Here is an 18,349-nt window from a genome sequence, read left to right on the forward strand (position 1 = left end):
TGACAGTAACCCGACCCTGATCCTGACAGTAACCTGACCTGATCCTGACAGTAACCTGACCCTGATCCTGACAGTAACCTGATCCTGATCCTGACAGTAACCTGACCTGATCCTGACAGTAACCTGACCTGATCCTGACAGTAACCTGACCTGATCCTGACAGTAACCTGACCTGATCCTGACAGTAACCTGACCCTGATCCTGACAGTAACCTGACCCTGATCCTGACAGTAACCTGACCCTGATAGTAACCTGATCCTGATCCTGACAGTAACCTGACCTGATCCTGATAGTAACCTGACCTGATCCTGACAGTAACCTGACCTGATCCTGACAGTAACCTGACCTGATCCTGACAGTAACCTGACCTGATCCTGACAGTAACCTGACCTGATCCTGACAGTAACCTGACCCTGATCCTGACAGTAACCTGACCCTGATAGTAACCTGACCTGATCCTGACAGTAACCTGACCCTGATAGTAACCTGACCTGATCCTGGCAGTAACCTGACCCTGATCCTGACAGTAACCTGACCCTGATCCTGACAGTAACCTGACCCTGATCCTGACAGTAACCTGACCCTGATCCTGACAGTAACCTGACCTGATCCTGACAGTAACCTGATCCTGACAGTAACCTGATCCTGACAGTAACCTGACCTGATCCTGACAGTAACCTGACCTGATCCTGACAGTAACCTGACCCTGATCCTGACAGTAACCTGACCTGATCCTGACAGTAACCTGACCCTGATCCTGACAGTAACCTGACCTGATCCTGACAGTAACCTGACCCTGATCCTGACAGTAACCTGACCCTGATCCTGACAGTAGCCTGACCTGATCCTGACAGTAACCTGACCTGATAGTAACCCGACCCTGATCCTGACAGTAACCTGACCCTGATAGTAACCCGACCCTGATCCTGACAGTAACCCGACCTGATCCTGACAGTAACCTGACCCTGATAGTAACCCGAACCTGATCCTGACAGTAACCCGACCCTGATCCTGACAGTAACCCGACCCGATCCTGACAGTAACCCGACCCTGACAGTAACCCGACCCGATCCTGACAGTAACCCGACCCTGATCCTGACAGTAACCCGACCCTGATCCTGACAGTAACCCGACCCGACCCTGACAGTAACCCGACCCGATCCTGACAGTAACCCGACCCGATCCTGACAGTAACCCGACCCGATCCTGACAGTAACCCGACCCGATCCTGACAGTAACCCGACCTGATCCTGACAGTAACCTGACCTGATCCTGACAGTAACCTGACCCTGATCCTGACAGTAACCTGACCTGATCCTGACAGTAACCTGACCCTGATCCTGACAGTAACCTGACCCTGACAGTAACCTGACCCTGATCCTGACAGTAACCTGACCTGATAGTAACCCGACCCTGACAGTAACCTGACCTGATCCTGACAGTAACCTGACCTGATCCTGACAGTAACCTGATCCTGACAGTAACCTGACCTGATCCTGACAGTAACCTGACCTGATCCTGACAGTAACCTGACCTGATCCTGACAGTAACCTGACCCTGATCCTAACAGTAACCTGACCTGATCCTAACAGTAACCTGACCTGATCCTGACAGTAACCTGACCTGATCCTGACAGTAACCTGACCTGATCCTGACAGTAACCTGACCCTGATCCTGACAGTAACCTGATCCTGATCCTGACAGTAACCTGATCCTGATCCTGACAGTAACCTGACCTGATCCTGACAGTAACCTGATCCTGACAGTAACCTGATCCTGATCCTGACAGTAACCTGATCCTGATCCTGACAGTAACCTGATCCTGACAGTAACCTGACCTGATCCTGACAGTAACCTGATCCTGACAGTAACCTGACCTGATCCTGACAGTAACCTGACCTGATCCTGACAGTAACCTGACCTGATCCTGACAGTAACCTGACCTGATCCTGACAGTAACCTGATCCTGATCCTGACAGTAACCTGACCTGATCCTGACAGTAACCTGACCTGATCCTGACAGTAACCTGACCCTGATCCTGACAGTAACCTGATCCTGACAGTAACCTGACCTGATCCTGACCTGATCCTGACAGTAACCTGACCTGATCCTGACAGTAACCTGACCTGATCCTGACAGTAACCTGACCTGATCCTGACAGTAACCTGACCTGATCCTGACAGTAACCTGACCTGATCCTGACAGTAACCTGATCCTGATCCTGACAGTAACCTGACCTGATCCTGACAGTAACCTGACCCTGATCCTGACAGTAACCTGATCCTGACAGTAACCTGACCTGATCCTGACCTGATCCTGACAGTAACCTGACCTGATCCTGACAGTAACCTGACCTGATCCTGACAGTAACCTGACCTGATCCTGACAGTAACCTGACCTGATCCTGACAGTAACCTGACCTGATCCTGACAGTAACCTGACCTGATCCTGACAGTAACCTGACCTGATCCTGACAGTAACCTGACCCTGATCCTGACAGTAACCTGATCCTGATCCTGACAGTAACCTGATCCTGACAGTAACCTGATCCTGACAGTAACCTGACCTGATCCTGACAGTAACCTGACCTGATCCTGACAGTAACCTGACCTGATCCTGACAGTAACCTGACCTGATCCTGACAGTAACCTGACCTGATCCTGACAGTAACCTGACCTGATCCTGACAGTAACCTGACCTGATCCTGACAGTAACCTGACCTGATCCTGACAGTAACCTGACCTGATCCTGACAGTAACCTGACCCGATCCTGACAGTAACCTGACCCTGACAGTAACCTGACCCTGATCCTGACAGTAACCTGACCCTGATAGTAACCTGACCCTGATCCTGACAGTAACCTGACCCTGATCCTGACAGTAACCTGACCCTGATCCTGACAGTAACCTGACCCTGACAGTAACCTGACCCTGATCCTGACAGTAACCTGACCCTGATCCTGACAGTAACCTGACCTGATCCTGACAGTAACCTGACCCTGATAGTAACCCGACCCTGACAGTAACCTGACCCTGATCCTGACAGTAACCTGACCCTGATCCTGACAGTAACCTGACCTGATCCTGACAGTAACCTGACCCTGATCCTGACAGTAACCTGACCCTGATCCTGACAGTAACCTGACCCTGATCCTGACAGTAACCTGACCCTGATCCTGACAGTAACCTGACCCTGATCCTGACAGTAACCTGACCCTGATCCTGACAGTAACCTGACCCTGATCCTGACAGTAACCTGACCCTGATAGTAACCCGACCCTGATAGTAACCCGACCCTGATAGTAACCCGACCCTGACAGTAACCCGACCCTGACAGTAACCCGACCCTGACAGTAACCTGACCTGATCCTGACAGTAACCTGACCTGATCCTGACAGTAACCTGACCTGATCCTGACAGTAACCTGACCCTGATAGTAACCCGACCCTGATAGTAACCCGACCCTGATAGTAACCCGACCCTGACAGTAACCCGACCCTGACAGTAACCCGACCCTGACAGTAACCCGACCCTGACAGTAACCTGACCCTGACAGTAACCTGACCTGACCCTGACAGTAACCTGACCTGATCCTGACAGTAACCTGACCTGATCCTGACAGTAACCTGACCCTGATCCTGACAGTAACCTGACCCTGATCCTGACAGTAACCTGACCCTGACAGTAACCTGACCCTGATAGTAACCCGACCCTGATAGTAACCCGACCCTGACAGTAACCCGACCCTGACAGTAACCTGACCTGATCCTGACAGTAACCTGAGAGGGGGAATTACCTGGGTTGTGCAAGAAGAATGCAAGCATCCCATTGGCTAATCCAGCAATGACTTGACCATGTGAATACCTGAAAGGTTTAGAGTTGAAAGTAAACATAAATAAAGCAATATTCAAACTGGTACACAATTATCCTTTCAGATCTAGTCATCCAAGTGTCCAACTGTAGGGGCTCGCGGTCTATATCGGACTGGATACAGGAGTTCTCACGTGAGAGAGTGCACACCCTCAGACAGAGAGATAGACTGCAGACAGCGCCTCCTAGCTGTGGACGCGGAGTGGACCAATACACTGGGAATGGAGGAAAAAAGAAAAAGAGAGGAGAGAGGGAGAATGAGCAACTGTCAAATGTTTAACATTATCATGGAACAGCATGGTTCTGATCTCCACACCTCACCTTCCTTCCTGAGTTCCAATCCACACAGTTCCTGAGGTCTCACCTGATGACACAGAAACAGAACAGAGACGGTAAGCTGATAACAATGCTTTAAACACTGGCAATGCTAATGGAAATAACTAGTTGAGTGACGATTTGGAAATGGTGGTGGCTATGGTTAACAAGTCCACAGAAATCTAAAATTGGTAAGCTGATCCTAGATCTGTGCCCAAGGGTAACTTTTACCCGGAGAGTAATAGATAGCACTGACCAGTGGGGGGCACAGCACAGATGCATAGGGCGGGCGAGGTGGGCGGGAGGCTGAACTGATCCAGCACCGTATTGGACCGTGCAGGGTTGATCACTGTGACATCACTATTGGAGGCGGGACCAGAGACCACCCACACTGCACACTGACAGAGTGGATGGAAGAGAGAGGAGTGATGCCTACTACTGAAAAATTACAGATCAACCCCTAGCCCAGTGTTTCCCAAACTCGGTCCGGGAAACTCCAAGGGGTGCACGTTTAGCTTTTTTCCCCTAGCACTGCACAGCGGATTCATATAATCAAAGCTTAGTGATGAGTTGATCATTTGAAATCAGCTGTGTGGTGCTAGAGCAAAAACCGAAACACCTTGGAGTCCCCAGGACCGAGCGGGGGAAACACTGCTCTAACCCCTACCCACTAGGCATATGTGTAGAGACCTAAAAAGGTGTGGATGGGTCTAAACAGTATGCTAAACAGCATGGTTCCATCTAGCCTGTCAATGGACATGGAGCTACTACCATATTGATTCTACCTATCAAACCTCCCAGATCTACAAGTAGTGCCAGTAAGAGCTAGTTGGTCGATTTGGCATTGAGGAAATCATTGGCATGACATGGTCTGAAAATTGTGGTTAGATGGTACTGCAAGTGGTAGCTAGTGTGACTAGAACTAGTAATTTGACGGTAATGACCACCTTACCGTTGTCTCTCCTGAGATCTCAGGTGTGACAGCAACAGCACAGTTTAGCTACAGAGAGAAAACACAAGTTATGGACTGTCTTCTGGGAAAAGACTGTCTGGGTTAAGAACCATAGCACTGACTTGACATGTTTCTGAATAGTATGTCCTACCTTGGCTGTAGAATCTCTCTGGTCCATCAGTCTGAGCTGAACTAGGACAGGCACATCTTTAGGCTCAGGGGTCGGCTCTGAGGAATCCTGCAATAATCCCACACAATCTACTGTATGTACCAGATTAAGGTTTGTGTCTACTTCCACATTCTGTGTGATTATTTTTACCTCTGAAGTAAATATTGTGTTTACCTACAGTGCCTTCAGAAAGTATTCACACCTCTTGACTTTTTCCACATTTTGTTGTGTTACTGCCTGAATCTAAAATGGATTCAATTGAGATTGTGTGTCACTGATCTACACATAATACCCCATGTCACAGTGGAATTATGCAAATAAATAAAAAATGAAAAGCTGAAATGTCTTGAGTTTATACAGTGAGGAGAACAAGTATTTGATACACTGCCGATTTTGCAGGTTTTCCTACTTACAAAGCATGTAGAGGTCTGTAATTTTTTATCATAGGTACACCTCAACTGTGAGAGACTGAATCTAAAACAAAAATCCAGAAAATCACATTGTATGATTTTTAAGTAATTAATTTGCAGTTTATTGCATGACATAAGTATTTGATCACCTACCAACCAATAAGAATTCCGTCTCTCACAGACCAGTTAATGTTTCTTTAAGAAGCCCCCCTGTTCTCCACTCATTACCTGTATTAACTGCACTTGTTTGAACTCGTTACCTGTATAAAAGACACCGGTCCACACACTCAATCAAACAGACTCCAACCTCTCCACAATGGCCAAGATCAGAGAGCTGTGTAAGGACATCAGGGATAAAATTGTAGACCTGCACAAGGCTGGGATGGGCTACAGGACAATAGGCAAGCAGCTTGGTGAGAAGGCAACAACTGTTGGCGCAATTATTAGAAAATGGAAGAAGTTCAAGATGACGGTCAATCACCCTCGGTCTGGGGCTCCATGCAAGATCTCACCTCGTGGGGCATCAATGATCATGAGGAAAGTGAGGGATCAGCCCAGAACTACACGGCAGGACCTGGTCAATGACCTGAAGAGAGCTGAGACCAGTCTCTAAGAAAACCATTAGTAACACACTATGCCGTCATGGATTAAAATCCTACAGCGCACGCAAGGTCCCCCTGCTCAAGCCAGCGCATGTCCAGGCCCGTCTGATGTTTGCCAATGACCATCTGGATGATCCAGAGGAGGAATGGGAGAAGGTCATGTGGTCTGATGAGACAAAAATAGAGCTTTTTGGTCTAAACTCCATTTGCCGTGTTTTGAGGAAGAAGAAGGATGAGTACAAACCCAAGAACACCATCCCAACCGTGAAGCATGGAGGTGGAAACATCATTCTTTGGGGATGCTTTTCTGCAGGGGACAGGACGAGGACAGGACGGGGACAGGACGACTGCATCGTATTGAGGGGAGGATGGGTGGGGCCATGTATCGCGAGATCTTGGCCACCAACCTCCTTCCCTCAGTTAGAGCATTGAAGATGGGTCGTGGCTGGTTCTTAAAGCATAACAACGAGCCGAAACATACAGCCAGGGCAACTAAGGAGTGTCCGACAGCCCCGAAACCTGAAGGATCTGGAGAAGGTCTGTATGGAGGAGTGGGCCAAAATCTCTGCTGCAGTGTGTGCAAACCTGGTCAAGAACTACAGGAAACTTATGATCTCTGTAATTGCAAACAAAGGTTTCTGTACCAAATATTAAGTTCTGCTTTTCTGATGTATCAAATACTTATGTCATGCAATAAAATGCAAATTAATTACTTACAATGTGATTTTCTGGATTTTGTTTTAGATACCATCTCTCATTGTTGAAGTGTACCTATGATAAAAAAAATTACAGACCTCTACATGCTCTGTAAGTAGGAAAACCTGCAAAATCAGCAGTGTATCAAATACTTGTTCTCCCCACTGTATGTATTCAACCCCTTTGGTATGGCAAGCCTAAATAAGTTCAGGAGTAAAAGTGTTGCTTAACAAGTCACAACTTGCATGGATTCATTCTGTGTGAATTCTGTTTTGAATGACCACTCCATCTCTGTACCCCACACATACAGTTATCTGGAAGGTCCCTCAGTAGAGTACTGAATTTCAAGCACCGATTCAACCACAAAGACCAGAGATTTTTTCCAATGCCTCGCAAAGAAGGGCAAAAAAGCAGACATTGGGCATCTCTCTGAGCATGGAGAAGTTATTAATTACACTTTGGATGGTGTATCAATACACTCAGTCACTACAAAGATACAAGCGTCCTTCCTAACCCAGTTGCAGGAGAAGAAGGAAACCGCTCAAGGATTTCACCATGAGGCCAATGGTGATTTTAAACATTTACTGGCTGTGATAGGAGAAAACTGAGGGTGGATTAACAACATTGTAGTTACTCCACAATACTAACCTAAATGACAGAAATGAGGAAGCCTGTACAGAATAAAAAATAGTCCAAAACATGCATCCTGTTTGCTATAAGGCACTAAAGTAATACTGGAAAACATGTATCCTGATTGCTATAAGGCACTAAAGTTATACTGGAAAACATGTGGCAAAGAAATTCATATTTTGTTCTGAATACAAAGCGTTATGTTTTGGGGAAAATCCAAAACACATAACTGAGTAACACTTCATATTTTCAAGCATGGTGGTAGCTGCATCATGTTATGGGTATGCTTGTCATCTGCAAGGACTAGGGAGTTTTTTAGGATAAAAATGTTTGTAATCGAGCTAAGCACAGGCAAAATCCTAGAGGAAAACCTGGCTCAGTCTGATTTCCAACAGACACTGGGAGACAAATTCACCTTTCAGCAAGACAATAACCTAAAACACAAGCCCAAATATACACTGGAGTTGCTTACCAAGACGAAATTCTAACTAGGCCACTCAGGAACATTCAGTTTTGACTTAAATAAACTTGAAGATGCCATCATTTTAAAATGTCTGTCTAGCAATGACCAACAACCAACATGACAGAGCTTGAATTATTAAAAAAAAAAAAAAAAAAAAGGCAAATAGTGTACAATCCAGGTGTGCAACACTTAAGAGATTTAGCCAAAAAAAACTATTTATAATCTCGCTACAAATCGCTGCCCAAGGTGATTCTATCATGTATTGACTCAGGGGTTGAATACTTACGTAATCAAGATAGATTAGTGTTTTATTTTCCATAAATGTTTTACAAATATTATAATTTTTCTCCCACTTCGACATTACAGATTGTTGTCAAAAAAATGAGTTAAATCTATTTAATTTAATTTATTTCAGCTTTTATTTCTTTTATCACATTCCCAGTGGGTCAGAAGTTTACATACACTCAATTAGTATTTGGTAGCATTGCCTTTCAATTTTTTAACTTGGGTCAAGCGTTTCGGGTAGCCTTCCACAAGCTTTCCCAAATAAATTGGGTTGATTTTGGCCCATTACTCCTGACAGAGCTGGTGTAACCGAGTCAGGTTTGTAGACCTTGCTCGCACACGCCTTTTCAGTTCTGCCCACATATTTTCTATGGGAGTGAGGTCAGGGCTTTGTCATGGCTACTCCAATACCTTGACTTTGTTGTCCTTAAGCCTTTTTTTTCCTTTTGCCACAACTTTGGAAGTATGCTTGGGGTCATTGTCCATTTGGAAGACCCATTTGCGACCAAGCTTTAACTTCCTGACTGATGTCTTGAGTTGTTGCTTCAATATATCCACATAAATTTCCCCATCTCATGATGCCATCTACACTGCTCCAAAAAATAAAGGGAACACTAAAATAACACATCCTAGATCTGAATGAATGAAATATTTTTATTAAAAACTTTTTTCTTTACATTGTTGAATGTGCTGACAACAAAATCACACAAAAATTATCAATGGAAATCCAATTTATCAACCCATGGAGGGAGGTCTGGATTTGGAGTCACACTCAAAATTAAAGTGGAAAACCACACTACAGGCTGATCCAACTTTGATGTAATGTCCTTAAAACAAGTCAAAATGAGGCTCCGTAGTGTGTGAGGCCTCCACGTGCCTGTATAACCTCCCTACTACGCCTGGGCATGCTCCTGATGAGGTGGCGGATGGTCTCCTGAGGGATCTCCTCTCAGACCTAGACTAAAGCATCCGCCAACTCCTGGACAGTCTGTGGTGCAACGTGGCGTTGGTGGATGGAGCGAGACATGATGTCCCAGATGTGCTCAATTGGATTCAGGTCTGGGGAACGGGCGGGCCAGTCCATAGCATCAATGCCTTCCTCTTGCAGGAACTGCTGACACACTCCAGCCACATGAGGTCTAGCATTGTCTTGCATTAGGAGGAACCCAGGGCAAATTTGCCAATCTTGGTGTTCTCTGGCAAATGCCAAACGTCCTGCACGGTGTTGGGCTGTAAGCACAACCCCCACCTGTGGACATCGGGCCCTCATACGACCCTCATGGAGTCTGTTTCTGACCGTTTGAGCAGACACATGCACATTTGTGACCTGCTGGAGGTCATTTTGCAGGGCTCCCACAGTGCTCCTCCTGCTCCTCCTTGCACAAAGGCGGAGGTAGCGGTCCTGCTGCTGGGTTGTTGCCCACCTACGGCCTCCTCCACGTCTCCTGATGTACTGGCCTGTCTCCTGGTAGCGCCTCCACGCTCTGGACATTACGCTGACAGACACAGCAAACCTTTTAGCCACAGCTATCATTGATGTGCCATCCTGGATGAACTGCACTACCTGAGCCACTTGTGTGGGTTGTAGACTCCGTCTCATGCTACCACTAGAGTGAAAGCACTGCCAGCATTCAAAAGTGACCAAAACATCAGCCAGGAAGCATAGGAACTGAGAAGTGGTCTGTAGTCACCACCTGCAGAACCACTCCTTTATTGGAGGTGTCTTGCTAATTGCCTATAATTTCCACCTGTTGTCTATTCCATTTGCACAACAGCATGTGAAATGTATTGTCAATCAGTGTTGCTTCCTAAGTGGACAGTTTGATTTCACAGAAGTGTGATTGACTTGGAGTTACATTGTGTTGTTTAAGTGTTCCCTTTATTTTTTTGAGCAGTGTATTTTGCACCATTCCTCTTTTAGCAAAGCACCCCCACAACATGTTGCTGCCACCCCCGTGCTTCACGGTTGGGATGGTATTCTTCGGCTTGCAATCCTCCCCCCTTTTCCTCCAAACAGAACGGTGGTCATTATGGCCAAACAGTTATATTTTTGTTTCATCAGACCAGAGGAAATTTCTCCAACAAGTACAATCGTTGTCTCCATGTGCAGTTGCAAACCGTAGTCTGGCTTTTTTTTATGGCGGTTTTGGAGCAGTGGTTTCTTCCTTGCTGAGCGGCCTTTCAGGTTATGTCGGTATAGGCCTCGTTTTTACTGTGGATATAGATACTTTTGTACCTGTTTCCTCCAGCATCTTCACACGGTCCTTTGCTGTTGTTCTGGGATTGATTTGTACTTTTCGCACCAAAGTACATTCATCTCTAGGAGACAGAACGCATCTCCTTCCTGAGCATGATGACGGCTTCATGGTCACATGGTGTTTATACTTGAGTACTATTGTTTGTACAGATGAACGTGGTACCTTCAGGCGTTTGGAAATTGCTCCCAATGATGAACCAGACTTGTGGAGGTCTACAATTGTTTTCATGAGGTCTTGGCTGATTTCTTTTGATTTTCCCATGATGTCAAGCAAAGAGGCACTGAGTTTGAAGGTAGTCCTTGAAATACATCCGCAGGTACACCTCCATTTGACTCAAATGTTGTCAATTAGCCTATCAAAAGCTTTTAAAGCCATGACATCATTTATAGAATAATACAAGCTGTTTAAAGGTACAGTCAACTTAGTGTATGTAAACTTCTGACCCACTGGAATTGTGATGCAGTGAATTATAAGTGAAATAATCTGTCTGTAAACAATTGTTGGAATAATTACTTGTGTCATGCACAAAGTAGAAGTCCTAACCATCTTGCCAAAACTATAGTTTGTTAACAAGAAATGTGTGGAGTGGTTGAGAAACAAGTTTTAATGACTCCAACCTAAGTGTTTGTAAACTTCCGACTTCAACTGTATGTATGCGTGTTTACCTGTGTGTGTGACAGTGGCATGCTCCAGCCATGAACCTGGCGTTTTCCCAGGGTTCCCCAGACATGGGAGCGGATGTCTCTGTACAGCTCCCTCCTCCTGACCCGCGGAGACAGGGCTGCAGCAGGGGAGGCACCACTGGGAGGAAGCGGGAAGAGGAAGAGGGGGCAGTGGGTGAGAGAGTGGTTTAAAAGGATGGACTGCTTTATGATAGTTACCTCTACTACCAGGTTACATTAGTGAATTTACTTCAAACCTTACAATGTAAAGCACTTTGAGCAGTTGGATAGAGCGCCATAGACATGTAATCCCATTATCATGGGGCAGCAGGTAGCCTCGTGGTTAGAGCCTAGGGCCAGTAACCGAAAGGTTGGTGGATCAAATCCCCGAGCTGACGAGGTAAGAATCTGTCGTTCTGCCCTTGAACAAGGCAGTTAACCCACTAGGCCGTCATTGTAAATACAAATGTGTTCTTAACTGACTTGCCTAGTTAAAGAAAGAAAGGTTAAATAAAAGAAAATCAACGTACTCTGTCTGAGTTGTACTGACAGCCAGTTTCCGTGGAGACCCCATTGGTGAGTGAGTGAGGGACGTCGGCAGGGCCAGCGCTAGAGCAGCGGACGGAACCAAGGGGTTCTTGTTCAGGCCAAACAAACGGTTGAATCTTGAATAGACAGAGAGACGGTTAATGGTTAATTTGACTGCAATGGACCAGAAACCCTGCCGACCTCACAGGAATACAATAAGTATTACACATTACTTTCCCATAGGCACTCTGGTCATGTGCTTAAATATGAACCGCTATTGAGCTAAATGTTGTGAAGTCAGGGGTCAGAGCCAGGCCTAGGACAAATATGTGTTGTTGTGTGCCTGTTAGCAGCTCAAGGTTTAAACAGCATCTGTGGACTTGTTCACTGCAATAATTGCCAAATTAAAAACAGTCTTCTTTTCCTTCCTGATTCTTCACTCCCTCGCTCTCACCTTCTCCACACACTAGTCCTCTCTCGCTCTGTGATCCTCTCTTCTTGGGTGACCCTGAAAAGAAGGGATGAGTTAAATAAGTTATTCCCTTCTCCACAAAACTATGAAACATCCTGTCAGTCTACTTCTATGGGGGATACAGGCAGGTGTGGTTACCGAATGGTCTGACTGCGTCTCACAGCCTCCTGCAGCTCAAACAAACGCTCCTTATACTGGTTCTTCTCCATGACAACACGGGACATCTCCAAACGAGAGAACCGACGCAGCGATATGGGCAGAGAGGACTATGGGTAACAGATTAACATTCGAGTTAGAGTACAAGCCCATTAGAGAAACAGAGAAAGGTTACAACACATCTATTAGCAGAATATAAAGAGACAACACAAAGAAAGCCCTCTTACATCATCCAATTTATTTGCTTCCAGTTCTTTCCGAAGTCTAAAGAAGAGCAGAAACACACACAATCAATGAATCACACCACATTAACAAATACTGTTTGTAAACCTTTGTTGTCTCATTCTGCCAACCATTAACGACCTGACACTAGAGTTGTGTACCTCTTAGTTTCCTCCTCCATCTCCTTCATTCTTCCCGCCAATCGGGTGACAGTCTCCTGGCAGGAAGTCACCTCCACTTTAAGAGCTGACCTCTCATTGGTCAGCTCCTCCACACGAGAGATCAGTGCTTTCCGGGCCGCATTCACTAACTCACTGGGAGAGGTAGAGGGAGACAATGTAAGAGTGAGAGAAAATAAAGTAAACAAAGGACCCATTGTGCCCAGTTTTACTTCAGGCCCAATGTGCACTCTGTCAACGTATCTAAATGAAACAGAGGCATAGTGAATGGTAAGCCCCCTACACACAGAGTTAGTCACACAGGACTAGACATAGTAGGGTAATAATAACGGTGGGATAAACGCAGGGACTTACTGGGTGTGTTTCAGTTCCTCATACTGAGAAAGAATCTCCTCAAACTGGTCGGTGCTGCCTGCACAGACAAGAAAAATCAAACAGTTCTCACCACAAAAAGCATTAACCCATATCGTAACCCTAAGTCAACCCTTTACAGAACAACTAACTTTTAATTGCTCACACCAGATCTCATGACATTGACACTTCAGTCAGTCCAGTCTAACTACTGCCTACTGCCCAGCACTGCCTAAGATACCCCCTCCATCGGCCTCAGCTCTTTCCCTCTAGCCTTCCTCTGGCTGTAAAATAAAGGTTGTATGTGTTAAGAGAACAAAGGGCATACGTTTCATCTTATGTGAACAACCAGTGCAGTGTTTCACTGCAAACAGGGGGTGTAGGTGTGCCCTTGCCTAATGGCCGTACCTCTGACACTGGCCCCCTGGTCCACACTCTCTACGTATTCCCGACTCAGCTCTGAGAACACAGACTCCATGTTCCTCAGCTCCCATTCCAGACTATCCATATCTTCCTCCACCTCTCCTTCCTTCTCCTGCTTTGCTCCTCCTTCCTCTTTCTCCTCCACCTCCTTCATTTCTTCCTCCATGCTGGTCTTAGTCTCGTCTCTGATTGGCTCTTTGACGTCTGCTCGGACCGGGGTGCTAGGGAACATGGGTAACAGAGAAAAGGTTGGGGGCGGTAGGTGTCAGTGTGTCCAACAGTAAAGTGTGTGTTGGGGAGATGTCCCTTCAAGAGTCTTTCTGAACCATGACAGACCTGTGAAGGGAAGTAGTCTGATTTACTAGTTGTGGCTGAGTTGGTTTATTGTTATGAATGTGTAAAAGAAAAGCTTTCATGGTAATGAAATAAAGTCAGTCCAGTTCATCTTGCACTGTAAGTGCACACATACAGGACATACCTGGCATTCATAAGGCCATGAAACTTCGCCAGCTCAGGGGTGGAGCTTATGATGTCACTGATGAAGGACGCATCTCTGTCTGGCTTTATGACAATGTCAATCACCCTATCGTCTTTAGTTACCGGTTCTTCAAACAGGACAGAATCAGGAGGTGTTTCGGGCCTTCGATCAGTTAGCTTGAAAGGGGGAGGAGTCGGTAAGGACAACTTCCATAGAAAAATACTACAAGACAGTACAGAGGTTATCAAATCTAGAGAACGTACCTCCTGCCGGCTAACACAGGATTCTGACAGGCCCTGGGTAGATTGTGAATTCTTGGAGCGCACATGGTTACTAAAGACAGACAGGGCCCATTGTGACATCATAATGCAGTGAAAATCAGAAACCATCAAATGAATGAACCACAGTGAGAAATTTCTCTCTCTTCAGAATGGAAAGACTGCATACCGTTCCATGTGGTTGTAGTCATTAACTGAATTGAGTGGTGGCTAACCTTAGTGGAGATCCCTCTCTCTCTAGATCCCTTTTCCTCTCCAGCAGATCCTTATAACTGAGCACCAACTGAGAGACAGCGAGAGAGAGAAAGAAAATGTGAAAATGGAGAGAGAAAAAGAAGGACAACAGGAGGGACAGGGGAATAATAAAATGCATTTCCAATGATGGACAGAAGCTGATAGAAGAGTACACAGAGGTTGAGTCCCAAACAGCCTCATCAGTCGAAACATGCTGTTGTCTGACCTTGTTGTGAGTGTGCTTCAGTGTGTTCAACTCTCTGCCCAGTCCAGCTCTCTGCTCCTCCAAGGCCACCACTGTCACAGAAACAACACACAGTAGCAATTAGCATCACATACAGTACGTCTCAATGACAAAGGGTGCCAGTCAGATTCTGCCGTAGCTTACTTGCCAAGGTCTTACCAAACATCCTCAGTTTGTAACAAAAAGGACGTGAATGAAGGAAGTGAATCAAATAATCTACACGGACATGAAGAGGGTAAGGCATCAAAATAGAGAGAAATAGAGATTGTTACAACACTGTACAGTTGTGGCCAAAAGTTTTGAGAAAGACACAAATATTAATTTCCACAAAGTTTGCTGCTTCAGTGTCTTTAGATATTTTTGTCAGATGTTACTATGGAATACTGAAGTATAATTACAAGCATTTCATAAGTGTCAAAGGCTTTTATTGACAATTACATGAAGTTGATGCAAAGAGTCAATATTTGCAGTGTTGACCCTTCTTTTTCAAGACCTCTGCAATCCGCCCTGACATGTTGTCAATTAACTTCTGGGCCACATCCTGACTGATCGCAGCCCACTTTTTCATAATGGCAAGGTGCTCCATCATGCTGGAAAAGGTATTGTTCGTCACCAAACTGTTCCTGGATGGTTGGGAGAAGTTGCTCTCGGAGGATGTGTTGGTACCATTATTTATTCATGGCTGTGTTCTTAGGCAAAATTGTGAGTGAGCCCACTCCCTTGGCAGAGAAGCAACCTCACACATGAATGGTCTCAGGATGCTCTACTGTTGTCATGACACAGGACTGATGGTAGAGCTCTCCTTGTCTTCTCCGGACAAGCTTTTTTCCGGATGCCCCAAACAATCGGAAAGGGGATTCATCAGAGAAAATGGATTTTACCCCAGTCCTCAGCAGTCCAATCCCTGTACCTTTTGCAGAATATCCCTGATGTTTTTCCTGGAGAGAAGTGGCTTCTTTGCTGCCCTTCTTGACACCAGGTCATCCTCCAAAAGTCTTTGCCTCACTGTGCGTACAGATGCACTCACCTGCCTGCTGCCATTCCTGAGCAAGCTCTGTACTGGTGGTGCCCCGATCCCGCAGCTGAATCACCTTTAGGAGACGGTCCTGGTGCTTGCTGGACTTTCTTGGGCGCCCTGAAGCCATCTGCAGAAATGCAGTGGAAATGTTTTTAGGGGGATTCAGTTCATTTGTATGGCAAAGGGGGACTTTGCTATTAATTGCAATTCATCTGATCACTCTTCACCACATTCTGAAGTATATGCAAATTGCTATCATACAAACTGAGGCAGCAGACTTTGTGAAAATTAATATTTGTGTCATTCTCAAAACTTTTGGCCATGACTGTACATCGTCATTACAGAACATTTTAAATATCTTTATTATTTTGAGAGGGTAATGTGTTCTGTTCATTTCTGATTGTTTACCTCACTTTTTTTAATCCAAGACAAATTTTATTTGTCACATGCACCAAATACAACAGGTGTAGTAGACCATATAGTGAAATGCTTACTTACAAGCTATTAGAGTCAATGTGCGGGGGTACAGGTTAGTCGAGGTAATTGAGGTAATATGTAGTACATGTAGGTAGAGTTAAAGTGACTATACATAGACAATTAACAGAGAGTAGCAACAGCGTACAGGGGAGGGGGCAATGAAAATAGTCTGGGTAGCCATTTGATTAGCTGTTCAGAAATCTTATGGCTTAGGGGTAGAAGCTGTTAAGAAGCCTTTTGGACCTAGACTTGGCGCTCTGGTACTGCTTGCTGTGCGGTAGCAGAGAGAACAGTCTATGACTAGAGTGGCTGGAGTCTTTGACAACTTTTAGGGCCTTCCTTTGACACCGCCTGGTATAGAGGTCCTGGATGGCAGGTTCCTTGGCCGCAATGATGTACTGGGCCGTACGCATTACCCTCTGTAGTGCCTTGCGGTCGGAGGCCGAGCAGTTGCCATACCAGGCACTGATGCAACCAGTCTTGATGCTCTCGATGGTGCAGCTGTAGAACTTTTTGAGGATCTGAGGATCCATGTCAAATCTTTTCAGTCTCCTGGGGGGGGGTAGACTTTGTCATGCCCTCTTCACGTCTGTCTTGGTGTGTTTGGACCATGATAGTTTGTTGGTGATGTGGACACCAAGTAACTTGAAGCTCTCAACCCGCGCCACTACAGCCCCATCGATGACAATGGGGGCGTGCTCGGTCCTCTTTTTCCTGTAGTACACAATCATCTCCTTTGTCTTGATCACGTTGAGGGAGAGGGTGTTGTCCTGGCACCACACGGCCAAGTCTCTGACCTCCTCCCTAAAGGCTGTCTCATCGCTGTCGGTGATCAGGCCTACCACTGTTGTGTCATCGGCAAACTTACTGATGGTTTTGGAGTCGTGCCTGGCCATGCAGTCATGATTGAACAGGGAGTACAGGAGGGGACTGAGCACACACCCGAGTGCCCCCTGTGTTGAGGATCAGCATGGCGGATGTGTTGTTACCTATCCTTACCACCTGGGGGCGGCCCGTCAGGATGTCCAGGATCTAGTTGCAGAGGGAGGCGTTTAGTTCCAGGGTCCTAAGCCTAGTGATGAGCTTTGAGGGCACTATGGTGTTGAACACTGAGCTGTAGTCAATGAATAGCATTCTCACGTAGTTGTTATCTGGGATAATGGTGTTGATGTGAGCCATGACCAGCCTTTCAAAGCACTTCATTGCTACAGACGTGAGTGCTACGGGTCGGTAGTCATTTAGGCAGGTTACCTTAGTGTTCAGGGGCACAGGGACTATGGTGGTCTGATTGAAACATGTTGGTATTGTAGACTCAGATGGGGACAGGTTGAAAATGTCAGTGAAGACACTTGCCAGTTGGTCAGTGGATGCTCGGAGTACACATCCTGGTAATCCCTCTTAATGTTGACTTGTTTATAGGTCTTACTCACATCGGCTACGGAGAGCATGATCACACAGTCGCCTGGAACAGCTGATGCTCTCATGCATGTTTCAGTGTTACTTGCCTCGAAGCAAGCATAGAAGTAATTTAGCTCGTCTGGTAGGCTTGTGTCACTTGGGCAGCTCGCGGCTGTGCTTCCCTTTGTAGTCTGTAATAGTTTGCAAGCCCTGCCACATCCGACGAGCGTTGGAGCCCTTGTAGTACGATTCAATCTTAGTCCTGTATTGACGCTTTACCTGTTTGATGGTTTGTCGGTGGGCATAGCAAGTCCTGCTCCTTGAAAGCGGCAGCTCTACCCATTAGCTCAGTGCGGCTGTTGTCTATAATCCATGGCTTCTGGTTGGGGTATGTACGTACAGTCACTGTGGGGACGATGTCGTCGATGCACTTATTGATGAAGCCAGTGACTGATGTGGTGTACTCAATGCCATCGGAGGAATCCCAGAACATATTCCGGTCTGTGCTAGAAAAACAGTCCTGTAGCCTGGCATCTGCTTCATCTGACCACGTTTTTATTGACCGAGTCACGGGTGCTT

At 46.1% G+C, this 18,349-nt stretch overlaps 1 protein-coding gene across 4 annotated transcripts in view; it reads right to left on the minus strand.

Moving 5' to 3' along the window:
• Positions 1 to 18,349, minus strand: part of LOC135521865 (C-Jun-amino-terminal kinase-interacting protein 4-like) — a 29,334-nt gene that overhangs the window by 7,954 nt on the left and 3,031 nt on the right. For 2 of the 4 annotated variants that reach the window (XM_064947638.1, XM_064947639.1), the window contains 19 exons: positions 15,969 to 16,022; positions 14,860 to 14,930; positions 14,615 to 14,682; positions 14,385 to 14,454; positions 14,122 to 14,297; positions 13,629 to 13,864; positions 13,224 to 13,281; positions 12,852 to 13,004; positions 12,696 to 12,732; positions 12,451 to 12,578; positions 12,295 to 12,348; positions 11,843 to 11,977; positions 11,316 to 11,451; positions 5,289 to 5,375; positions 5,138 to 5,185; positions 4,442 to 4,583; positions 4,192 to 4,234; positions 4,005 to 4,085; positions 3,797 to 3,864 (listed from right to left, as the gene is read on the minus strand). In XM_064947638.1, coding sequence (XP_064803710.1) covers positions 3,797 to 3,864; positions 4,005 to 4,085; positions 4,192 to 4,234; positions 4,442 to 4,583; positions 5,138 to 5,185; positions 5,289 to 5,375; positions 11,316 to 11,451; positions 11,843 to 11,977; positions 12,295 to 12,348; positions 12,451 to 12,578; positions 12,696 to 12,732; positions 12,852 to 13,004; positions 13,224 to 13,281; positions 13,629 to 13,864; positions 14,122 to 14,297; positions 14,385 to 14,454; positions 14,615 to 14,682; positions 14,860 to 14,930; positions 15,969 to 16,022 — 1,845 coding nt within the window. Of the gene's footprint in view, positions 1 to 3,796; positions 3,865 to 4,004; positions 4,086 to 4,191; positions 4,235 to 4,441; positions 4,584 to 5,137; positions 5,186 to 5,288; positions 5,376 to 11,315; positions 11,452 to 11,842; positions 11,978 to 12,294; positions 12,349 to 12,450; positions 12,579 to 12,695; positions 12,733 to 12,851; positions 13,005 to 13,223; positions 13,282 to 13,628; positions 13,865 to 14,121; positions 14,298 to 14,384; positions 14,455 to 14,614; positions 14,683 to 14,859; positions 14,931 to 15,904; positions 16,023 to 18,349 lie in introns of all 4 variants that reach the window. The other 2 variants (XM_064947641.1, XM_064947640.1) reach the window with 2 other exon arrangements.

This window comes from Oncorhynchus masou, chromosome 30 (assembly GCF_036934945.1).
Source record: "Oncorhynchus masou masou isolate Uvic2021 chromosome 30, UVic_Omas_1.1, whole genome shotgun sequence".
NCBI classification, from domain to species: domain Eukaryota; kingdom Metazoa; phylum Chordata; class Actinopteri; order Salmoniformes; family Salmonidae; genus Oncorhynchus; species Oncorhynchus masou.